The sequence below is a fragment of the Corapipo altera genome, unplaced genomic scaffold, assembly GCF_003945725.1.
Source record: "Corapipo altera isolate COAL_440 unplaced genomic scaffold, ASM394572v1 45, whole genome shotgun sequence".
Taxonomy (NCBI): domain Eukaryota; kingdom Metazoa; phylum Chordata; class Aves; order Passeriformes; family Pipridae; genus Corapipo; species Corapipo altera.
The window spans coordinates 18,815,340-18,840,310 of NW_020884877.1; the positions used below are offsets into that span (position 1 = coordinate 18,815,340).

General features: G+C 58.3%; 2 protein-coding genes across 2 annotated transcripts; both read left to right on the top strand.

The window, feature by feature from the left end:
* The first annotated feature begins 6,874 nt into the window (after nt 1–6,874).
* On the top strand, nt 6,875–9,970 carry CRYBA2 (crystallin beta A2). Its single transcript, XM_027637056.1, has 5 exons — nt 6,875–6,907; nt 7,494–7,667; nt 8,091–8,232; nt 9,277–9,419; nt 9,741–9,970. Exons 2-5 carry the CDS (start codon nt 7,507–7,509, stop codon nt 9,886–9,888), a joined length of 594 nt encoding a protein of 197 aa, XP_027492857.1. The 5' UTR covers nt 6,875–6,907; nt 7,494–7,506; the 3' UTR covers nt 9,889–9,970.
* Nucleotides 9,971–14,059: 4,089 nt separating this feature from the next.
* On the top strand, nt 14,060–18,519 carry FEV (FEV, ETS transcription factor). The gene is made up of 3 exons (XM_027637055.1): nt 14,060–14,204; nt 15,177–15,251; nt 17,682–18,519. Exons 1-3 carry the CDS (start codon nt 14,153–14,155, stop codon nt 18,191–18,193), a joined length of 639 nt encoding a protein of 212 aa, XP_027492856.1. The 5' UTR covers nt 14,060–14,152; the 3' UTR covers nt 18,194–18,519.
* The last annotated feature ends 6,452 nt before the right edge of the window (nt 18,520–24,971 follow it).

The following is a 24,971-nucleotide window of genomic DNA, read 5'->3' on the forward strand; positions in this document are numbered from 1 at the left end:
TTAGCACCCAACGGTGAGCTGCTCTTCCAGCTGGGCAGAGCTAGGGGCTTTAAACACTCACATCTACAACATCAGAGCCAGCACTGGTGCCAAGGGCTGTGACCAGCTGGCAAGGGATGAGGCACAGTGGGGTGCTGCTGCCTGTGCTGAGTGGTGCTGTCCACCCAATCCCAGGCTCTGCGTGGCCAGTAGCATGGATTTGGGGACCTTGGAACATGCGCTAGGGATTTCCATAGCACAGTTCTGAACCAGGAGGAGCACTGGGGAGACACAAGTGCCCAGGTTTGCACTTGCACATAGATGTAGTTGCACACAGGTGTGTAAGTGCACACAGGTATGCACACTTACGTATTTGAATATGTGTTTTAACATATGTGTGTTGCTGTGCACACGTCTCTGTGCCCTCCCTGGCAGGCAGGGCAGAGCTGGTGTATTGCTGCCCTATGTGTGCATGTGTGTGTGCTCCTGCTGAGCTAAACGTATGGCGCTGGCTGCGCCCTGCTGTGCTCGCTGCTCTGTGTCCTGGTGTGTGTGCATCGGGTGAAGGTGTGGGTGTGAGCAGAGGTGTACACTGTTGCTGGCTGCCCGCAGGGTGCCGCGTGTCCTGCCCAGCCCGGATGGGGTGTGCCATCCTGGGGCAGGCACTGCTTTGCCCCAGGATGTGGCAGAGGCAGTTGGTTGTCCTTTGCACCCCAGCACCCTGGAGCGGATCAGCCCAGAGCTGACATTGCACACAGGGCTGCGTGGGTGCCCCAGAGGCCGAGAACTAGAATGGTGTGGGCACCCCTAGACCTCAACTGTCCCCCACCCAGCCTGTTTGTCACAGCTCTTCTGTAACTGGAGAAGGTGCCCAGGCAGAGCAAGGGTTCCCTACCACTGAAAATCCATCTGTTCCAGCACCACCGTGGGTACCCAGACAATTTGCATGAGGAGACAGACTGCTTGTATTCCTGGGGAGGGGCTAATGCTGGAGGTCAGGGTGTTGCTGAGCACCCCATGATTGTCTCCAGCCAGTCAACCTGCTCCTGGCCAAGGGCAGACCGGGGGCAGAGAGCACAGGGAATGCCCTGGTTCTGTGCTGAGGTCCTGCGCTCCCTGTGCCAGGCTGTAGCTTCAGATATCGTCCCCAGGCAATGGGTCCACCCCACACATCCCGCACAAATAAACACCGTGAGAAGAGGTAGTCTTCAGTCCAACTGGCTCTGGGACAAGCTTGTTGCTATCTGTTAGGCAGGGTGGAGGGGAGAGCTTCATTCTGCTGTGGTGAAACTACAGGCAACTCTGCCCACCCCAGCCCATTCCTGGTTGTGGGAAGCATCAGGCACAGCATAGGTACAGTCTGGTATCCTCCCTCTGCACCCACAATCCACTGGGGTGAGGGGACATGTTTTATCATTGCCCCAAGAAATGGCTCTGAACCCCCATAAGCAAAAGGGGTAAGGGGGTTCCTTCACCCCTGCTGAAGGACCCAGTGTGCTGTGGGGAAAAACCCAGAACTTGTACTAGTCCTGCATCTCGGCATACATCAGCCTCATCCTCCCACAGGGTATCCAGGGAAGGGGTGAGCGATCAGGCTCCTCTCTCCTGGGCCAGCTGGTGACCTCAGGAAGTGCATGGGCCACCTGCCCACGAGATGGACACTGAGCAGGGTGCCAGGGCCGCTGCTTCTTGACCAGCTATTGCTGGCTTGGGGAGCCCCGAGGCAGGATGTTCTGTTCTTGCAGCAGCGCCTGGCTCAGCCCCCGCCTGCACTGATCCTCAGAGCTGGGGGAGGAGGGGACCTGCCACTGCCAGCCTTTTCATCTGCCTCCTGGACGAGCATCACCCAGCCTTGGGGCACCTGGCACTACAGATGTAGCCAACAAGGGAGTGGAGGAGCACCAGGGTGGACTGGGACCTTGGCCAGGCAATGGCTGAGCTGGCATCTCCTGCCTCTGAGGCTGCCAGGGGCTGCCAGCCCTGACTTTGTATTCTGCACCCCCATGGCAACACTCTAGGTGCTATAGGTAAAGCTGGGATCTGGGAAGCTGTGCTTACCCGTGATACCCCTCCAAATATGATACAAGGTACTTAAGGAGAGGCACCAGCAACTGCATCCAGGACAGGTTGAGTGTGGGGTGGGGCATGCTTCCCTGTCTTCATCACCACTCCCCTGACTGGTCTGCACTGGGCATTCTGTGGGGGCCAGCAGGTTTCTCCAGGACACTGAAGCGATGGGGTGCCCTGGGGGTGCCAGGCTGCAGTCACCTGTGGTAACAAGCAGGAGGTCATAGTGGCTGGCACCAGCTGGCTGCATTTCAGGTCAGGATCTGGACCAGAGGACCAGATACTGCCCCAGTACTGCTGCTGTGCCCCAGTGCCTGGCACCCCCTTCTGAGTAGGGTATGATGGGGGGGGACACCTTAGGCTGCAAGGGACCTGCCATCTTTGTGTCCCTTTTAGAGCTGCCTAGCTGGGGTTTATGCTGTTGTCAGTCCCATACCAGGGATGGGCCAGCCTAGGGAGACAACAGTTGCCACCTGCTCACACTCAGGCTTTAATCCACAGGCAGGAGGTGAGCAGCTGGCGGAGCCTCCCTGACCTTCAGGTAGGATTAGTCCCCATGGGAACAGTGGAGAGCAGGCAGGTGAGGCCACAGCTCCCTTAGCAGTTCCTGGGGACTGAGCAAGGCTGACAGAGTTGGGAACTAAGCACACCCCCATACCGGGGGCAGCCAGGATCGGGTCATGGATGGGTGGCATGGGGTGAACATGTGTCCCTGTGAGTATCCTTATCTTGGTGGGTTGTTGCAGGTGCACCTCTGGAGCTGTGGGTGTCACAGGGCAGAGTGGGCACCTGTGGTCCCACAGGGAAGGGGTAAGCAGCATACTTGGAGTGGCCAGGGTGCCAGTGGGGGCAGCAGGCGGGTAGGTCTGAAGAGCCAGTCCCAGTGGGGCAGTGGTGGCTGGCTGAGAGTCATGGGTGCCTGGGGATAGCTGAAGCTGGGATTAGGTGTGCTGCATGGATAACAACCTCAGCCAGTTGTTTGCAAGACCCAGCTGGGAGTAAGAATATGTGGGTACCCCTTGCATTGTGTTCCACTTGCTGTGCTCTCCACCACATCCCTGCTCTTCTCTGGTTATTGATGAGAGTATGCAGAAACCAGTCATTATCTTGGTCCCCAGGGGGCTCCTCTCCTACTCATCCTCTGGAATCATCCTGCCCTGGGTTCAGCAGGAGCTACAGCAGGCACCTGCCAAGCTCTGCCACGGGGGAGCCCAAGTACCTGGGACTTCTCCAGGCATGGAACAGCTGGCAGCCCACAGTGTGCATGTACGCCTGTGTGGGAGCTAATCCCAGCAACATGTGCCAGGCTCTTGCGATCCCGGGAGTTTCCGGCTGCAGGGATGGGATGGCTGGGTGCACAGGAGACACGTGTGTATGGGGTGGCTGGTGTGTGCCAGGGATCCCTGTGCAAGGAGGCTTCTGCAGCAGGTGAAAGCCTGTACACGTGTGTCCTGTGTGCCCAGCAAAGATTCAAGAAGAGACAAGTGGCATTGGAGATCCCAGCAAGCCTCTCTGCTCTGGGATCTGAGGACCCAGCAGGTCCTCAGGAAGTAGGGGTTTTGTCTGGGATTAACCAATCTTAGTGTGGCCATGTTCAGAGCAGCCCCGAAGCACAGATGACTGGGGAGGGAATGGGAGTGTTTGCATCCTTTCCAAGGAGAATGATTTCTCAGGGAAATGAGACTGGGGGAGAAAGGAGAGGAAAAAGGGAGCAGTGAGGCTGCATGGGGGCAACAGCACAACACCCCTGATCTAATCAGCCAGACCCTGCAAATAAAAGCCACCTGTTTTGGCCCTGGCAGCAGGAAGCCATCCCCAGAACAAATAGAGCACCAGGCAACTGGGAGAAAGACAAACAGGGGCCAGCACCAGCTCCATCTGCTCCTGGTCGGCCCAGCCCACAGACATCCAGCCCCCTGGGGTGGCATTCCAGCCCCCAGCAGGGTTGAGGAGAAGAAGAGAGAGGTTAGCAGGCCTTGTAGAGGGTCACAGTGTCAGCCAGATGCAGGACTACACACTGCTGTTCTGCCTTGGTCAGCTAGCCCAGATACTCATAACAGCAGTGGGAATGGCTGCATGCTACCACCAGTCCCAGAATGTGGCATTAGCAGCAGGATTCCCGAGCAGCACCTCCCTAATGGCTGCCTATCATCCTGCTCAGCTCCCCAGGCTGTTCACTGTCCTGGGACCAGTGCCTGCACAAAGCACAGGGTCCAACCCCACAGCCAGGGGCCATGGCTGCATGGTGTGGGCTTAACATGCAGCACTTGGGTGACCCTGTGCTCCCAGTGTGCCCCCAGGCTTGGCTGCTGCACTGTGCCCAGTGGCATGGAGAAACCTGATCTGTTTTGCTAGCATAGTGAACAGGCTGAGCTGGGAGCAATGAGGGGCCCTTATTAAATTAGCCTATGCAGGAGGCCCTGTGCAAGCACTAACCAGCTCCACAGCCAGTATTAGCAGCTGCCCTTGAGCAGAGTTGCTGCCTGCCCCCTCACCAGCCTCCCCTTGCCCCTGTCCCCAGCTGGACAGGTGTGGCTGAGGGCTGGCAGGTGACCTAGCCATGGGGATGCTGGCTGGTGATAGAGACTGCCCCAATGAGCAAAAGATGCCCCAGGGAAGACAGGCTGCATCAGCACTTTGGGGAGCAGTGGTGGAGGGCTTCTCGTGGGAGACCCCACTGATCCACTGTCACCTGATGTGGTGCCCTGAATGTACCAAGCAGAGGGTGAGGCACACCCCAGTGAGTGGGAGGTGCTGAGTAGCAAGGAAGGGGCATAATCTGCATCTGGGTTTCTGTCCCGCACACACGCACCCTACTCCCTCCAGTGCTTTTATCCAAAGGGTTGTATGGGGATTACTGAGCTACTTGCATGCTCCTTGTGGCACACCACCAGCACCCCATAGATCCTGTAGGACACCATGCAGTGCCTCTCACACCCCATACACACAACCCATAACAGCCCACATGTCCTCTGGTGTCCCACGTCCTGGGGCTCTGTAATACACCCTTGCACTGCACAGCACCCCAGACTAACCAGTGCCCCACACCTCTGCTCACACAGCCCAGGCAAGTGGTGGCAGCAGGGGGAAACCCCGCAGTGTACTAGCTCTGATCTTGCCCCACCCCAAGGTGATGGCTTCCCTAAACTCTGCCCAGACCTGTCCCCCAGCACTTTGAAAGATGTCCCCAGGCCACCGGGATGCACCGGGATGCTCTTCCTTCCCCGGGGACCATCCCCATCCTTCCCTCCATCTTCTGCTTCCCCAGAGAGCTCCCAGAGGGTCTCCCCCTCCCTGCTACGAGCACCCAGGGCGACGCAAGCTGAGGGTCGCCTCCCCAGCACCTGTCGCCGGCCCAGGGCCATTAACGTATGAGCTGAAGCCAGCTCCAACCGCTGCTAGGCTGCACCCTCTGCTGGGTCCCGCAGGCATCGGCGCGGCCCTTCACCGAACTTCGGAGCAGGGGAGGAAAAGCTGCCCAGGGTGCCGTCGAGCAGTGGGGGGGGGCGTGAAGAGAACCAACGAGTCCTGCCCCCAGCTTGTCCTGGGTGTCACCCCCCAGTCCCCACTTCTTGCTGATGCCAGGCGTCCTAACACCACCCCCAGCTGCCCACACTGCATTCTCCATCGCTGGCAATGTTGGGGTCTCTTGGGGTGCTGACCTCATCCTCAGGACCCCCTGAACAGCTGAGATTTTCACGGGAAGGTTTGAGGTGCTCTGGACCAGCCCTTGCCCAGAGGCCAACATGGCACCTGTCCAGCTGAAGGTGGGGAGTGCCTGGCCTCACCACAGACTGTGCAGGGATGCTGCAAGAAACACTGCTGCCAAGAGACCCAGGATTTCACAGCTCAGCAGGGCACTCCTTTTCCAGTCTGTGTTGGCCTTATCCAGCCCAGGTCCTAGTAGGAGGCACTGGGGATATCTGCATGTCAAGATGCAGTTCCCGTTAGGGAGCTGGCCCTGCTGACCAGGTGAAGGACACAGCTCTGTCCCAAAGCTGTTCCCCTTCTGCTGTGCACGGTGTTCCCTGCCTGAGTGGGAGGTGAACAGGGAGCACAGCAAGCCCTTTGTCAACCCAGGGGACATGCCCAGGGCATTACAAGTGAGGATCACGTAATTGGGGTCCATCAGTGTCCAGTCTAGAGTCAACAGGAACCCCTGCAGGGCATTGCAGAGCATGGATGGACCTAGCTGTGCCTGTTCCAGCACCTCCTTCACTCCTCTCACTCACCTTAACCTTCTCCCAAACCACATGCAGCCCTAGCCATGCAAACTGAATCCCTCCCTTGCCAGCTTGGCACATGCAAGGCAGAGTCTGGCCGGAGGAGGGACCCATGGTGGCAGAGCCCCAGGCAGCGGGGCAGAAGCATCCCCAATGTGAGCCCTGTGTCCCAGCGTAAGGACATCATTGCCCCTCAGCTCCCTACTGGCAAATCCCTGCTTCTCCCTGGCACCTCCTTCCCACCAACCTCAACCCTGGCAAAGGCTGCGGGTGCCCTGGGAAAGGCTGGGTCCCTAATCCCTGGGCCAAGCGGGGACATTGTCCGGGGGCAGAAAGGAAAGCGGCGCGTCAGGCCCTTTGCCCATTGTGCCCTGAGCCCCTGCGCAAACACAGCCCAGCACTTTCATTGTCAGCCCCGCTGGGCGCGGGGGGGCCGCTCTCGCCACACTGCCTAAGTGGAATGGACAGCCGGAGTCTGGGGTGGGTGAGCACCCCGTCCCCCCCCCATCCCCTGCCTGCTGACACAGCGCCCTGATCGCCTGCACCATCGGCACTTCGGCGCCCGCCTATAAAGGGCGAGGGGAAAAGCCGGCGCCGGCACCGCCACCTTCGCCTCTGTGCCCTGCCCTGCCGACCAAGTAAGTACCAGCTGTGAGACCCCAAGCCCCCCACTGAACAGGCGCTGCCACGCTCCCTTCACCCCCCACACCAAGCCCCCCCACCCAACGCACACTGCGGGGAAGGGCAAGTGGCGGGGTGCTGCGTGGCACAGCAGGGGTGCCCCGTGCGGGCACAGGAGGGACTCTGGCAGAAGGGATGAAGAAGCCGGGCTGCTCTGCCCCATGGCTACACCCGCACCCGTGCCTGAGTCACTGCCGCCTCCCGGCACCGGCTACAGTGCCACTGCACCCAGTCAACTCCCGGAGCTATCACTGGGAGCTTGGGAGCAGAAAAACTGAGGCAGTCCTGGGTACATCGCACAGAAAAATGGGGCATGGCAAGTTCCCCCTGCGACGTGGGGTTCACCAGACAGAGATACCCTACCACCAAGGGAAGGGGAATGGGAAGTTTCCCCTGTACCAGGCTAGGAGGGTGAGGGGCCAGTGGCATGGGATGTGTAAGGGCAGCACCACCGGCACCCCAGACTCAGTGGCAGGCGGCAGAGTGGCTGGGAGCAGGTGGTGGACGCCTGCCCTGGGGTGACGCGTGGGGCTATACCAGCAGCCGAGCGACACGTATGACCAGCAGTGAAGCCATGGACACGCTGGGGCAGTACAAGATCACGGTGTGGGAGGAGGAGAGCTTCCAGGGCAAGCGCTGCGAATTCCTCATGGAGTGCCCCAGCATCATGGAGCGTGGCTTCCGCAAGATCCGCTCCATCAAGGTGGAGTCTGGCCCGTAAGTGCCCTGTCAGCCCCGCGACCCCTTGGCACACCCCACTCCAGCAAACTCACTGCTCCCAGGGGACTGTTGGGAGCTGCTGGGGAGCCAAAACACCCTAGTCCTTCCTTAGCTCTGACACAGACTCATTGTGAGACCTTCGTGCTTGCACTCCTTGTGTGATGCCTCAGTTTCCCTATCTGCTAAGGAGGGAAACCCTGCCGAGCCAAGACACAGCTTGGAGGCAATGGAGTGGCTCTGGGGAGAGGGGTCCTGCTCTCAAAAGGGACATTTGCTGCTAGAAAGGACCCCAACCTCTGTGAGAGACCCACAACCTGCCAGGACTTCTCTGTCCCCTACATGGGAAGGAGAAGCCAACCCCTGGTTGATCCTGGGGGTTGTGTCACACATCCCTGAGGGATTTCCTCCTTTTCCCTCCAGCTGGGTAGGCTTCGAGTACCCTGAGTACCAGGGGCAGCAGTTTATCCTGGAGAAGGGTGACTATCCCCGGTGGGAGGCCTGGAGTGGGAACAGTGGCTACCGGACCGAGCACCTCCTCTCCTTCCGGCCCATCAAATGCGCAGTGAGTTATGGGGAAACCGTGGTGGGGGGCTTGGGGCAGGCAGAGCCTCCTTCTGGCAGCCCAGCATGGAGAGACAGACTGGAGGATGAGTTACAGGGACATGGGATGGAGGGGTGAAATGCACACCGAGGTGCTTATAAGGTGGAGGAGTAGCTGCACCCACCTGCTCCCACCTCCCTGCAATGATCCTGAGATGCTTTTTAGGGCTAAAATTTAGGCTGAAACGCTGTCCCAGCTCCTTCTGCTTTGTGCTTTGGAGCATCACCTTCCAGACTAAGGTCCCCAGGTCTTGACCCCCAGCCCTGATACCCGGGGATGGGGTGAAAAGAGAGGAGCCGGCAGGACCACAGTGATGCTCGGGGTCCAGGGTCCGTCCCCCTCCTGCCCAGGGTACCTGAGCCGTGCCCAGGCAGACGCAGCTCTATCGCTCCATCTGCAGAGACACTGGTGCTCGCAGCAGCGGCACGTCTGCGCCTCTGAGCGGGGGGGTCCCCCCCAACTTTTAATAATCACCAGGCAGATATGTTCGGGCTTTAATAAAGGGGATGCGATAAGATCACTCCTTACTGGCAGGACTGCTCCTCGGTGCAGATAGATGCGTATGGGGGCTGGGCACGGGGGACAGTGCCGCATCGCTCAGTGTCCCAGCCATTAACCCCTCGGTGTCCGGGACAGCAAGGCCCCACAGAGCCAAAGGGACCTGTCTCAGCAGCCTGCCTTGCCCTGAATCCTCCTGCAGCCTCGGGGAGCATGAGGATGCTGAAGGCAGGAGCCCATGTGGGTTCAGTGGTTGTAGCCACTGTCACCCTCACTGGCAGCTGTGCATTGGGACCACAGGAACATGAGAGCAGCATCTTCTGGGCAGCCCTGGGGTGTTCCAGTGAGGGGGTGACAGGCTGAAGGGCATCCCTGTGCCTTGCACCAAAGCTGGGCATGGTCCCAGGCCTTTCACAGTGCCTTGGAGCATGTCACCCTGAAGCCACATCCCCTATCCCTGTGCAAGCCAACCCATCCCTGCTGACCCTCAGCTATCACCCTCTGCAGAACCACAATGACAGCAAAGCCATCCTCTACGAGGCTGAGAACTTCCAGGGGCACAAGTTTGAGCTGAGCGACGACTACCCCTCGCTGCAAGCCATGGGCTGGGGCAACAAGGAGGTGGCATCCATCAAAGTGAACTCCGGAGCGTGAGTCCTGCCAGCAGGGCGGGGGGTCGGGGGGGTTGGGAGTAGGGGTTTAGCAAGCACCTCCCTCCTTCATAACCCCAAGATGGGGAACGGGAACCGAAAAAGAAGGGATGCCTTCCTGCTGCCTTTTCCCTGAAAGTCCAAGCTATGAAGTGTTTTCTGTCCCTCTCCTCCCAGGGCAAGCAGAGGGATGGAATGGGGCTGGGATGGGATGGGATTGGGATTGAGATTGGGATGGGAAGGTAGGGGAAGAAAAGAGGAAAAAAGGGGAGGTAAGGGGAGGATCTGGCCTGGGGCTCTGAGCCAGGGGTCTGCCTTCAGGTGGGTGGCATACCAGTACCCGGGATACAGGGGCTACCAGTACGTGCTGGAGCGGGACAGACAGAACGGCGAGTTCAAGAAGTACAATGAATACAGCAGCCAGGCCCACACCAACCAGATCCAATCCATCCGCCGCGTCCAGCACTGAACAGGGGCAGGGCTGAATGCCCTGCAGCCTCCAGGCTGCTGTGCAATAGACCTCTATCCGGTAGCAAATAAAGGCATTTGTCAAAAAAAAGGGTGTTTCTGCCTCTGCTCTGCTTCTCAGGGGGCTGCCACACTGGGAAGACCCTCTGAGAGGTGGAAGGTGGGTTTTCCCCTTCTCCAGGTGGTTTTGGGCCTGTGGGCACCTCCAGCCTGGGCTTAGCTCCTTGCACCCCACCTCTGGTCCACACACAAAGAGTAGAGGGGATGCAGGACAGTTCCAATGCTATAATGCTCCGGCTGGGAAAACATGAACTTGCTTGGCAAAGAAAGGGCTGCAGCTGGGAGAGGGCATCCAAGAGGGTTGTGGCCTGGTAAGAGGCATCCAGGGGTGTCATGCCCTCAGTTGTCCTCCCAGGATCAGTGCTAGGGAAGGTGATTGCTACAAAGTCTGTGAACTCATGGTCCCCTCTCTCTGCATCACCACCTCCTGCTTCTCTCTGGAAGAGAGAAGGAGATTCCTGCCTGCAGTGGGCCTGGGAAGGAGGAAGAGCATACGAGTCACCTGGGGCAGGGGTGGGGGGGACGGGAGAGAACATTCATACAAATGGGGTAACCACAGTTTTGTCAGGGTTGGGAACACTGGCAGAAAGGGGCTGGGGGAGGGAGGTGGGTGGTGCAGGGGTCAGGGGAAGGAGGTTCTCAGGACAGTGTTCTGCAGCTGGTAGGGGACTTGGCTCGATGCTCCCAGATGCTCCCAGAATGCTTAGGATCCAGGTGTGTGTGTCCTCTCCCAGCATTGCCACGCCAGCACATCCGTGCCAATATCCGGCTCGGCTCCGGGACACCGGGAGCCCCACCCAGCCTCCTCCTCCTCCTCCAGCACCCTTTCCCAACCTCCTCCTCCTCTTCCTCCAACTCCAGCAGCCCAAACCCTCCTAGGGTGCAGGCTCTCTGTTCCCAGGTTCTCCCTGCATGCAGGACATTCCTTCCTCCTCATGCTCCTCTACCATCATGCTCCAGCACCCTGAAGCCCTCCTGAGGCACAGGCCACTGGTCCTGAGGTGCTCCCCACACCAAGGACATGGGAGGATGGTGGAACATTGGTGGGTGGCTCAGATGCCTAGGTTCTCCAGTGCCCACCCTGCTAAAAGCATGCCTGACCCTGGGGCGAGGAGTGTTCCAGAACGGTGCTGGAAGACTGGGCTGAACTGGGCTGGGGGTGGATGTGTGCACACCCTACAACCAGGCCTGTGCAGAGACCCCAATCCTGGCATGTGTGTCAGCATATGTACATCTGTGTGTGAACTGCACACGAGTGTGCACACAAGCGTGTCCCTGCACGTCCTCTTTCCTCTTGCACCCCAGTGTGGCCATGCAGAAGCCCCAGCACCTGTGTGTCCTCATTCTGCATGGCATCCCAGCTGCAGGGCACCCCCCAGCCCTACCCTGTCCCCTCCATGTCCCTGCTAGCCCCACCCCGCCACTGCCCCATGGCCTCTCCCCCTGCACAAACACATTCCGGCACACCTGGCCAGGTGCAGCCAGCACAGGGCCACGTCAGCTTGGCTCCACTTCACAACACCGGCTCACAGGTGAAGCTCTCCCGGGCACCTGCAGTGGGTGGGGGTAGGGGCAGGTTGTGGGGGTCATTGCAAAGTCTGGGGTCCTTATTGCTCCATCCGGGGTGGGGGGAGTGCTGGGGGGGAGGGGGGGGGCGGCTGCCTGCTTGCAGCCAGAGGGGCCTGCAGCTGCTGCCAGCTAGGCGCTCCACGTGTCCAGGCTCTGTCCCCAGGAGCCCCACAGACCTGAACCCTCATCTTCTAGATCCCCCACAGACCTGATGCCCAATTCCTTGTTCATCCATGGACATGGGTCCCTGTTCTCTGAATTTCTCATATACCCTCCCTCCCCCATCCTCTGGGTCTGCCCCAGTTCCCCCATGAACCTGAGGTCACACCACTCAGGTCCCCAGAAACTCCACATGGACATAGAGATCCCCAGCCCCTGGGACTTCACACTCCCTGCCCCTTTGCACCCCTCTGCCCCTAGATCACCAAAAGCCCCCAGTCCCCTCACCACCCACTTTAAGCTTCCCCACTCGCTGGCTTTCCCAGGAACCCAGGAATCCACACCCTCAGTGCCCCCTAAAGCACCCCCAACTCCAGCTCCCACTACCCTAACCCTGTTTCTCAGCCTGATCCCTGCCCCTTCCACCCTCCCCCCACTCTGGCTTGATGCGGTGTCCTTCAAGCCCAGACCCCCCCCTCCATGCCCTCCACCATCCAGGTTTGTTGGGAGGAGGATCCCAGTCACCCGGGCTGCCGGGAGGCAACGGCTCGGCGGGTCTGGCACCCTCCCCACCTCACCCTGCTGTCTCCGGGGCTTGTTTTCCGTTGCCTGCGGTTCGTTCCAGTGACTCAGGCAGCGAAAGCAAGTCTGGGAGGCTGCAGAGCCGCTGCTGGGAGAATTGCACTTGGAGGGCTGGGGAGGAGAGGGATGGGGGGAGCAGCCAGAGCTGCTGGGCTTTACAGAGCTGGGACACCCCACTGTGGGGTTCGGGGGAGCTTAGAGGACAAGCTGGGAGAAGAGAAACTTTTAAAGGGCTGTTACATCTAAACAGGATTTGTGGGGAATTGCGGGGGGAGTACCATCTTATCTGCTCATGTCTCCCCCTGCCAGTATCTGCTCTTTGTCCCTAATGGGCAGAAGAGGTGGAGCACCTGGAGCCTTGCTCAGCACCCATGGGATCCTCTGTTTCCTAAACACTTTGGACGTCCCCTCCCGGAGGACGTTGGGTGCTGCCTCCCCCTCCCCCCCCCGTTATCGGCCTTGTTGGGCTGTGGCAGCCCAGCTGAGCATCGTTCACCTTTTGATGCAAGACACATTTTGGCTACAGTATTAATAATAACTGTGGGTCTGGCATGGCCATATTCTGGTTTCCATTAGGTTCATATCTTGCAATGATCACTTTCAAAAAATTCATCTAAGTCCTGCATAAGAGCTTGTCCTGTTACTAGACATCAACAAAATACCACAGGAGAGGTTGCAGTCTTGGCTGTACAGCACCGGACTCGTGGAGCAGAGCTGGTACAAGCTGCTGACATGCTGCCTGGCTGCATCAAGCTGTGGGGTCCTGGTGGAGGGTCTACTCTTGACCAAGGGGACAGAGCCTCTGAGAGCACCCCAAAACTGCATATAGCAGCTGGAGCCATGTATGATGGGGGAAAACATAGGCAGATGTGTCTTTTGGGAGCTGGGATCATCTTTCTCCATTGCACATTTCTCCACAAATTGCCTTCCTGTCTTCAGAACATACCAGGGCTGCTCAGGACAAGCAGATGAAGATAGGGCCATTCTGGTTTGTGGGGGGGTTGAGTGTCACCCAACTTCTACAGATCCTAATAAAGGTGAGCAACAGATTGGGACAGGGTTGGTCACAGGCTTAACTGTCCCTGAGTCAGGGACTGTCCAGAAGGGCACAGAGGAGCCAGGGAGGTGGCAAATCTGTGGTACAACCTGCACTTACCCACCCTGAAACTCTTACCCACCTGGGGCATCACAAAGGAATCCCATCACCAGTGTCCCAGGGCTGGACAGACCTGGTGGGGACCCAGATGACCCCACCCCAGGGCTCTGGGAACTGCAAGGAGACCCCAAGACTGTGTTGATGATGCTGAAGCTGGGAAAGGGGCAGGCACGGATCCTCATGGCTGGCAGCACAGGTGGGTCACAGAGCCAGATGCTGGTGGGATGACACCAACGCCGATGCCGATGCCGATGCCGTGCAGTGAGATGCAGATGGCCAAGAGGATGCTGTCCGGTCGGCGGGTCAGGAAGCGGGACGCTGGTGGGAGGCCGGGCCCGGGCAGTCTCCAGGCAGTGTCCGAGCCCGCTCCTAGCTGGGATGGCAGCGCCGTGTTTGCGAAGAGTTAAGGAGGCGGAAGAGGCAGGAAGCGGCCCGAGCCTCTCTCCATAGAAACCCGCGGCCGTGATTAAAGTCTGATGCGGGCCCGATAGCGGGGGGAGGGGGGGGCAGCGCCCGCTTTAATTACAGTGGAGGAAATTGCTGGAGCCGGGGCCCCGAGCCCCTGCGAGTTGCCTGGAAACTCCCCCTCCTCCGCCTCCCCCGGCCCCTGCCCGTCCCCTGCCCGTCCCGCTGCCATTTATTCGCCATCAGCTGCTCCCTGATAAAGTGGAATAATAATAATAATAATAGGGGCAGGAATATTAAAACATGCAGCCCTCGGGCCGCCCCCACAGCTGCCATGAGACACGGCACCGGAGCGGTGCCACTGCTGCTCAACATGTATCTGCCAGGTACGGGCGGATCCCTCGGCCGCTGCCCCACCGCTGCGCCGTGCACCGCACAGCACCCAGCCCCTGCCCGCCCTGTCCCGCTGAGGCCCCGGGACGCTTCTCTGCCCTGTCTCCTTCCAGAGCCCACCCTGTTCTCTCCTCTCTCTTTCTGTCCATTCTCTCTTCCTGCCTTCGAGCACCACAACCATCCCTTCTATCTACCCTCACAGCCTTCCATGCCTGCACACTTATCCTCCCATCCTTCATCCACCCACCGTCCCCCTGTCCTTCCATCCCTCTATCCACCCTTCTCTCCTTCCAACTCATCTTTCCACCCATCCATCCTTGCCCTGTGCTTCCATCCATCCTTCCACCCCACCCACTTATCCCTCTATCCCCTTTTCCATCCCCGCTACCAGCCAATCCCTCTGTCTACCCTCTGTCCCTTCCATCAGCCTGTTTTGACCTCATCCTACCAATTACCTACCCTTCCTTCCATCCATTCACCTCTCACCCTTTCTTCCCTCCATCTACCCACTCATCCAACCTCCCTTCTGTCCTTCCATCCATCCACCCATTTCCTTCCTTCCTTCCATCCATCTCTCCATCTATCTCTCCTTTTCACAGCGATCTGCTCCCCAAACGCCAGCAGTCATCCTTTCTTCCACCCGCCGATCCTGCCGCCCATCCTGCTGCTCACCTGTCTCCTCTCCCTGTCCCCTTGTCCCGCAGTTCTCTCCCTCGCTCCCTCTCTCCTCCCTACCCCAGCCCACGGGATTTTCTATTCCTATTTAAAAGCTTCCCCGGCTGGGTCGGAAATCGGATTTCCTTTTTCCTGGACGCGTTTCCTGGCTTCGCCGCAGCGGCGGGGCAAGCGAGGGGGAGCGGACGGGGGCTGCGAGGACATTGCCCGCGGGTGGGCGCCGGGGGGTCGCGGTCCCGCCTGGCTCCAGCCCCCCGCCACCCCCACCCGCGCCCCTTTTTTTCCCCCAGATCCAGTAGGGGAAACTTTGTTCAAAGACGGGAAGAGCCAGGCATGGGGGTCTCTCAGCCCCGGCGTGCAGAAAGGTAAGAGCACCGCTGCCCCTTCCCCTGGACCTGCTCCGCTCCCCTCAGCTGGCCCGGAGCGGGGACCCCCGGGGCACACGCATTCTTCCCCAACCCGCAGCCACCGGGGACCCCTTCCCGTTCATGTGCCGGGCACTGCCCATGCGGGACACGGCCGCCGCGGAGCCCCCGTTCCCTGCTGCTGCGGGCTGGGAACATTCCGCCGCCAAATCCTACGGGGAAACCACCGAGCCCCAACAGCCGGGAGCCCCCGTCCCGTGGCAGCAGAGGGAAGCGGGGAACCCGGCCCCCCGAGCCCCGCAGCGGGGAGAGTTCGGGGTCCCAGCTCCGGTCCCCCAAGTTGCTCGGGACATCAGACGGGGAGAGAGCTGCCAGCCAGCCCGGGAGTGGGGCGAGCTAATCCGGGCTCGGGAGACCCGTTCCTGGGAGTGGGGAGGTGAGTTGAGACACCACCCGTGAGGGAGCTGCCGGTGAAGGACTGGGGCTCGGGCAAGTCTGGGAATTTATGGGTCCCCGTCTGGAGAAATCCACGCTGGGGTTTTCCAGGCATGGGCAAGTGCTGGCGAGGGAGCAGCCTGGAGCCTGCTGGGGAGTGCAGCAGCACTGGGCATCGCGGGGCCAGCACTGTGGTGTTCGGGCCATGTAGCTTGCCTGTCTGCAAGGAGACAGTTGACAAGGGGCTGCTCTGAACAGGAAAAGGGGAGCCCTAGTTTAGTGGTGGGAGGGGTAGGAAAGCTGGGACTGGGAGACTCTTTTGCCTCTGCACTGGGGACTCTGCCTAGCCATACTTGGTGCACAGTGATGCAGTGAGAAGGACCTTTTTGGATCCCTGGATATTTCCTCGGGGAGCTGCCAGGTGTATTATCACGGCACCCTGCGGCAGTCAGGGTTGAGCCTCACCACTCCACCCGGCTGCACCCTCCAACACCTCCCTGCCCTCCTTGCATGGGGTGGAACAGCCACAACTGGGAGATAGCTGGAGCCCAAGGTGGAGGCTGTGGCAATGAGAGGCAAAGGCTGCAGGGATCTCTCCCAGGGAGGAGAGACCCCCACCTTCTTCCCAGGATGGGGGATTAGGAAACGCAACACCTTGGAAAGACTAGGGTGTACCTGCCTGGATCAGGATGTCTAAGCTGGGTTTGGTGAGATGGCAATGGGTGGGAAACAGCTGTTCCCTGCTCCTTCCAGGGCAAGAAATGGGGAGCACCAGATAAAATAGGTGGGTGTTAGATAAGTAGGATAAGGTGGTTCTTCGTGGGAAACGTAGCTGAGCTATGGGACTGCTTGCTGCAGGGGTCATGGGTGATAAACCTCTGAATGGGATCCAAGCACCTATATGCACAATAATGGTAGAAAAGCACAGGGAGAAGGATTAAATGCAAAGACGTGCCCCCTTCTGTGGGAAGAGACTGTGCTGCAAGGGTTGGGACAAGGAGCAGGGATGTGCAAGGGCTGCTGCTCAGATAGGGTAGGACAAGGTATTTAGATAAGTGCAGGGCTGCTCTGCAGAGTGGCTGGATCTCAGTGGCAGGACTGCTCCTCGTCCAAAGGTCCAGGGACCCTCTCCTCTTGTGACTTCTGGCCAGACACAATGAAGCCCGTCCTTGTGCCTCACCATGGGCACATCCAGGTGTGCCAGGCTCCAGTGTGTGGCACAGGGGCACCTTGGGCACCCACCAAGGATACTCCTCAGGGCAAGCTGCAGACGCAATGGCCATGGCTCAGAGAGGACACTTTTCCTCTGGAAATAAGGAACACTGATGCCCGATTCAAAGCCACAGCAGGTCCTGCCCTGTCCTCCTCTCTCCCTCTCCTATACTTATCTGTGCCTCTCTGGGTGTAGTTCAGATCAGTGTTGCACCCTGACTTCAGCTCACTGTGGAGACATCAGCGCAGGGTACAGTGCCCCTAGAGCAGAGGCTGTGCTGTGACACCAGCCCAGTTTCAAGCAGATGTGGCAGTGGGGAATATTTGTGCTGGGTTAAGTCTGAGTACTTCCAAGATATCTCCTTCTTGGGGCTGCAGATGAAAGAAAAAGGCCATGTCCTCACACCAAAACAAACAAACAAACAGGTATTTGTCTTCAGTGGTGTGTGAATGTGGGTGGGAGGGATGTGGAGACCCTGGATCCAGACCCATTGCAACCTATTTTGACCTCTGAGCACTCCTACCCCATCACAAGGTGAAAGGGCATTTTTCCTTCTCTTACCTGAGGGGTAGGATGGAGTAGGGATGCTGCAAAGGAGACATAACCTTGTTACCATCTTCTGCATCTCTAGAGCAGGGGAGATGCAATGAAGTGCAGCCTAAACCTGGGTCCACACGGGAGGGGGCAATATAGCAGTGGGTCGAGGAGAATTGGGGCACATCCTGTCCCAAACCTTGTGCCCTGGGAGGGAGCTTTAACCTCTCCGGGGCTCGGCCTTGCAGGCAGCGGACAGATCCAGCTGTGGCAGTTCCTGCTGGAGCTGCTTTCGGACCGGGCCAACCTGAACTGCATCGCCTGGGAAGGCACGAACGGGGAGTTCAAGCTGATCGACCCCGACGAGGTGGCGCGGCGCTGGGGCGAGCGGAAGAGCAAACCCAACATGAATTACGACAAGCTGAGCCGGGCACTGCGCTACTACTACGACAAGAACATCATGACCAAGGTCCATGGCAAGCGCTACGCCTACAAGTTCGACTTCCATGGGCTGGCGCAGGTGTGCCAGCCGGCCACCCCCGATCACACCCTCTACAAATTTCAGGGCAACCTGGCACCGCTGCCCTTCTCGGGCATCTCCAAACTCAACCTCATGACCTCTGGGGTGACACCGGCCAGCTTTTCCTACTGGCCTGGTTCCAGCCCATCCCTCTACCCCGGGCACGGGCTCCAGCCCTCAGCTCCATTCAGCGCCATGGCAGCCTCCCACCTCAACAATATGAACAACCATTACCATTAGAGGCTCAGCTGTGCCAGGTGGACACTCCTTGTCCCTGGCAGCATGGGGCTGTGGAGTTGGGAACTCAGTGGGGAGGGATGGGGGGTGGGATCGTGCCCTGTTCTCACTTGCCCCCTTTTAAATTTGGAATGGTGGGGAGGGTGGGAGGTGCTTGCAGGGTAGCTGGGTTAGTTCCCTGATAGGGGTGGCTGAAGGAGAGAAGCCATCTAAATTTAAGATGAGGAGGTATCCATGATCCTGGGAACAGATGTGGATACCTAAAGCAGGATGTGAATGGAAGGAAAAACTATCAGCTCCACTCCTGGCAGGGACTGTGCACCCCCTTTCCTTTGCAACATGCTGCCCACCCCCTGAATATCCTTAGCTCTGCCCCCAGCCTCTGCTTGCCCCACCCCTCTACCTGCAGAGAGGAGTCAGGAGCTGGGGCCTCGGGGCAGCTGCATCCATGGATGAGGGCCCCACTAAGCAGAGGCAAGGAAAGGGGACCTTCCTTGACGACTTGGTCCACTCACCTGTGTCTCCAAAGTCTTCCTTTCTTCCATCCCTCCTACACCTCCTGCTAATGGTAGCTTCCTTCACACCTCAGGAGAAGCCTTGGTCTGAAGAGCAGATGTTCTTCATGGGTTGATTCCTACCTGGGGCAGGGCTCTGGGGTTGGAGGTGCCAGGGGCAGGTGTGACAGGCATGCACTGCCAGTCTTCAGGGCAAGACCAGAGCCTGGAAGCAACACAGCCTGGTCCCTGCAACTCTGCCCTCTCCCCAGTGCTTGAGGATCACACCACAGATGGTCCTGACATCCTGCACATGAGCCTGTGTCCTGCTCATCGCTTCCAAGATTATTGTTCCAGTTTTACTCTGGCTTTAGCCCCTCACATGCAGGGCTTGGTGGGACACCTTCTATAGGTGGGAACATCCCCAGAGACAAGGCAGGGTGGGAGGTAGGTTAGGAGAAGGGATGACAGCAGGACTGGGAGCCCCAGGAACCAAGGAGCAGCCCTGGGTCTCCCCCTGGGTTCAAGGAGCTGCCCCCATCCTCCGGAGCAGGACATTGGCTCAGCAGACTCAGAAGAGCTGGGCACACTGAGCTCTACACTGGCTGGGGGGTGGGTTTGGTCTTCAATAAAACAGAGAGGTGCTGTGACCTGTGTCCTCTCCTGTCTGAAGGCAGCTGGCAAGTGGGGGAACCAGCCAGCAGATCCTTTCCCATCTGAGCCAGAGCACCTTCAGGGCTGGGGTATGGAGGATGGCACTACTCTGCTGTGTCACCTTTTCTCCAGGCATCACGTCTGATTCTTATAAACCCCAAGAAACAGGGCAGAGCCGGAAACCTCTGGGTTACTTGAGGCACCCCTCTAGGGAGCCCACATAAGCTGATCTTAGGCTGGCAAGGGGATGTGGCAACTGGAGGCAAAGAGGAGATGCAGTTGGCCCAGCAGGATGTTTGCCATCCTGCCGTTATCCAGGCAAATTAGGGATGCCAGGAGCTGGATCTCTCGTGACTCACAGTCCTGTGCAACCAGTCTGGGGCAATGTACTGGGCTCAGCACAGCCATATCCTGTGCCAGGCCAGGCTCATGTGTGACATTGATGCAGGGGTGAGCAGGAGAGCACTGCTTGCCTGGCTCCAAGAACATACCCACAGATCCACTGGTGCCCACAGTGGCTGCTCTGGGCCCAGGGACTGCCCTCTGCTTGTCCCCTTCCTTGAGGCTTTGGTCCTGATCCCACTGCCATCGAGGACCCAAGGTGCCAGGCTCACAGCAGGGATCAAACTGGCTGTATAGGGGGGAGCCATACCCAGCCCATGAAGGGAGTGGCCAGCACCCAGACCCTCTCTCTGCATGCCCCAGATCACAGTAGCCCACAGATCTGGGGGCTTCATGCTGCCCCCTCTGCATCCCTCCAGGGTCTGGTCACTCTCACAGCCTTGGTGGCATCTGCTTCGATGCATCCTCATTGCCCTAATCAGCTTAAGGGAGTGGGATCTGATGTCAGTGTGTCCTCTGGGGAGGGCTCAGGCTGTGGAGTGGGGGGGCCCGATGCTGCCAGCTGGGAGCCCATGTATGGGAAAGGAGTTGCAGGGACTGGAGAGGGAGGGGCTGTCCCTACCTCCAGGGTCCCTGAGTGTTGCACAGCCTGGTTCCCAAGGACGGCAAGAGGTGAAGTGAGGGGGAAAGGAGTAGTTACCCCCACGCAACCAGTGTGAAGACAGGCTGAAGACATCCCTTGCCCCCAAGCTTGGCTTTGCAAGGGCAAAATGGGGGAACTGGCCACAACTGGCTCCTTCAGAGACGGGGCAGAGGGCTGCGCCCCCGCCGGGGGAGCCGCTTCAGGGCTTAGGTAACTGCATGACGCAGGGCAGGACACGGATTAAGGGATGTGGGTCACTAGTAGCTCCTCCCTTCTCCCCCTCCCTGTCCCTACCCCTCGTGTCCCTCTGCCAGTGCTTGCACCAGGGAAGCCCAGGTGACTCCAGTCCCCTCCTCATTCCCGACCCTGCAATCCGGGTCCCTGCTGGATTGGAGGTGAGACATGCTGGGGAAAAGGGGGAGTTACCTTTTTGGGAGAGGGGAGACCACTGCACACACCCAGTGCAACAGCCTGCAGCTGAGGGCTTGCTTTGCTCTGATTTGAGCTCACTTGGCACAGTCCCATTGCTCTGTCCCCAAGGTGCCACACCAGAAGCCGGGAACCAGCCCTGCACTCCCTAGGGACGGCAGCCAGGAAGGAAGGGGGAGGACACCCATGCGGGACTGCACCAGCGATGCTCTCGCCTGCCTATGGACGCAGCCGGTGTCACCATGGCAACTCGGGATGCTCCCATCCCCAGGCACCACTGGGAGCCCCCCTTCCCCCCATGACATATTGTGCTTATCGGCAGGGGGAACAGAACATCACTTTCACCCAACTCAGCTTCCCCCTCCCCAGAGCCCCACCTGACCCAGCCTGCTAGAGGTGCTGCTTTCTGCAGTTTTCTTCAGTCACCAAAACTGCCGGCTCGGAGCAGACTGCAGCAAAATCCTGCCAATGGGCAAGCAGGGCCGAGCCCTGCACAGCTTCTGGCAGAGCATCGCCTCTGGCCCCGACTGGGGGTGCCCAGCCCACGGGGCTGATGTGGGAGCACCATCCCTGGCAGTGGAGTGTACGTACCAGCTGGGTGGGCAGCCTGTCTCAGGTGACTGGCAGGAGGTGCATGGGCCCAGTGCATCCATGGGCTTCTGACCTACCTGCAAGAGAGTCCTTGGGTGCCCTGTTCAGGGTGAGATGGGGAACACGGTCCCAAAGGGCTTCAGCCTGCACTAGGAAGAGTGAGGGAGCAGAGGCTATGGCACAGCAGCTTCTTCTGCTGCCCTGTGATTAAAGACAGAAGGAATTTTTTCCCTACTTAAAAAAAAAAAACAACAAAAAAACCACCAAAACAAAACAAAAATAAAGTCTCTTTGTATCTGGCTTTGCTTACCTGTCAAGAAGGCAGGTTTTAGCCTCTTGTCAGCATAACAGGGGGACCCCTCCAACTTCCCAAAGTATCCCAGCCACACAGTAATGGACCAGAGGGAGGATTGAATACCCCATCTCCTATTTTAGCAAAGTCATGTCACCACTTGTTTCATTTCTCATGCTGGGAAGCACCTTTGCAGCACAGCCATGCCACATCTGCCCTGGGGGGACATCAGCTGCCTCTCTGCCTACCTCTGCTCTCCCTACAGCTTTCCCAGTTCCCACTTATTTCATCCTCTCCACATCCCGGCTGTGCTGGCTCCTCAGCCCCCCACCCCCAAGCTGCTGACTCACATCCTCTCTCCAGACGCCACCTTCCCTTGGCGTGGCTCCCTGCAAAGTGCTTCACGACTTAGTGTGGCTCAGCCAGAGCCTGCAGGTACAGGCATTCAGGCTTCAAAACCCTTTGTAAAGTCCCTCCAAGGAATGAAATGTGATGCTTCCCAAAGATGCTGCTTTCTTCCTTGCCAACATGCTAAGGGCTGGGGCTGTGCTGCCACCATAAACCCAAACCTCATCCCTGCTGCCACCAGCTCTCTGGGCTGCCAGGGAGACAGTGGTCTGCTGCTGCCCAGCTGTACACTGAGACCTTGGGCTGGACTTTGCTGAGGGCAGTAGATGAGTAGCGGGAGGACTGGATTAATGTGCTAATGCCAGATTATGTTCTAATGCAGGACTTCTGATGAGGGAGCAGCCCCTACTCCAGCCTAGGGGCACTCACTTCCTGAAGCAGACTCCCCATGACTGCCTTGGGCCAGAGTTTGGTGCTGCCTGGCTATCCCCCAAGGAGTTCAGTCCTCGGGGGTGACAAAGGACCATGAGACAGGCAGGGAACACAGCACAGGGTGACCTCCACGCTCAGCTCTCAGTGAGCTGGAGGTAATGCCCCAGACTATGTAGCCCTGGCCCTCTGCTCTTCCAGGCTCTGTGGCAGAAGGATTAACCATCACAGCAGAGCTCCAGGGTATCTGGTTCCCCTTCTTCACCTGCCCAGAGCTGTCCCCAGTCTATGCTCCTCAGTCCCAAACCCATCAGCCAGGCAATGCCACAAGACATGTTTTGGCTACAGTGGAGACCAAACTGTCTATCATCCCACCTTCTTCAGTCTCATGACTACCACTGGGCCACCCTGGGCACAGGCAGAGCTTTTGCAGATTTCTACCCAGCCTGCATTTATCTCCCATCAGCTGAGACCTTCTGGCCGCTCTCCTGCCCCTTCCTGAGTACAAATATCTCATCAGCCAATTTCGCCCGGGACTCTTCATTCTCCCTCTGTCATTTGCTGCCATGTCCCAGGGTCACTTTGTCCACGTATTCCCACACAGACACCCCACCAGCAGCTGTGATGAAGTGCCATGGAGCAGGGAGGGGACCAGAAACATGTACCCACAAGTCACCCCCAATTCAGCCCAGAGAGCAACAGCCCAAAGCTGCAATGGATCCAGTGTCCAAGTAGCTCCCACAGAGGCAGAAGAGAGACCTCCCACTTCCATCTGCCTCGAGAAACATGTTTTCCATCATCCCCAGAGGCAAATGAAGAAAGGCCTGAGTAGAAAGCTGGGCCAAGGTAGGTCCTTCACCAGCCATGCAGGTGCCAGGTCTGCACCATACAGAACAGTTTCCTCCCCATGGAGCACCTCCAAGTCACTCCAGGGGATGATGCCAACTCTTAATAGCAAAAACACAGCTTCACTGCTGGTCTTTTGAAAGGAAGAAGTATGGCTTGCCACATTGGTTGCTCCAGCTGTTCATCACTCCTCCATGCCCCAGTGCCATGGCCAGCTCATCCAACCCATAGTTTGCTCCCCAGAGAGAGCAGTAGGGCAAGGGGAGTCCCACAGAGCAGTTGTTCCACAGCTCCAGGTAGAAACTCCCCTTTTCATGGGTGACTATGCAACCTTGGGACCCACTGGCAACCAGGGTGCCCCTAGCAGCCCCATACACTCTTGGGAAGCAACATGAGGATGCTATGGCCTGAGAAGAGACCTTCTTGGGGCAGAAAGTTCTGAACCCACTGCAGGCTGCACCATGCAGCTTGTGCCCACCTACCCTGCTGCAACGTATGTCAGAGCAGATGGGGTGTCCACTGTGAGGCATGGAGAGGAGATGTGTTGCTGCTGGAGGAATTTCAAACTAGGAAAGTACTGGGATCCCTCACCTGGATTTCTGTGGTGATTGATCACTGACTTGGCCCTACTGCTCTACCTCTGAGTCCCAAACCCAATGTGAATCTCCCATCCCTGCAATCCCAGACACTGATGGGCTCTGCAGCTGACAGCACAGGGGCTTCCCAGTCCCTTAATGCTCCTCAGGGAGCACTGGTGGCTGAAGGGATCACAAGGCTGGGGACAAGCTCTATCCATCCCCCTTACTGCTGCCCAATAGCTGGCTCCTGAGTCCAGATCATCCATCATGCAGGAGCACAGCAGTGTGGCAGGTTAAATCACACAATTTTTAAGAGGGGAAAATGCTAAACTCCCAAGCCTGTCCGAGGATTCCCACCCTCACTAATCATCCTTGCTTGTGTTCCCTCCCCACCTCCCCTTTGCCCTGGTGGGAGTAGAAGGCTCCCAGGCAAGGTAAGGTGAGTGCTCCTCCTGCCTTGGTCCCCCCAGCAGCTGTACAAGATCCAGACACATCTCCCTCTCCTCAGTAAGGCTCTGGCTGAGCCAATGATGTATATTTAAACGCAGGGGAGCACCTAAGTTCGTCTCTCATTCCTTGACATTTCCAGAGACTCCAAGCTGTCTTCAATTACCAGTCTGCAATTAGCTCTTCCTAAATCCCCCAATGAGGCCTAGCACTCTTAATCAATGAAATACAAGGGAGGAGGGGAAGGACATGGCCTCGCTGCAGCTGGGGCTTGAAGCTGAAATATCTTGTAAGTGCCGCTAAGGAGATCTGCAGGGTGGGAAACCCTCACCAGTGCTAGCAGGTTGTTCAGCTCTGGAGACAAGACTCTATAAAGCCCCACACCTAGGGGTAGGGGAGTCACTGGACAAACACCCATAGCTCAGGGTAGAGACTGCCAGTACCACAGGCTCAGGTGTTACCCTGCGATGCAGCAGACCTTCCTGCATTCATCTCACTGTGCCTCAGTTTTCCTCTCTGCAAAATGCTGATGGGGAGAGTCAGGGCTCTCCCAGCAGCCCCATAGGAGCTCTAAGGGTCCAATTCCACCTCTTTAAGCCAGAGCTACCTTCCTCAGGACAAGATGTGGATATAGTCAAATTTGGGGTGGGTTGAGTGCATTGTGGCTCAGACAGCTCACCACAAGGTC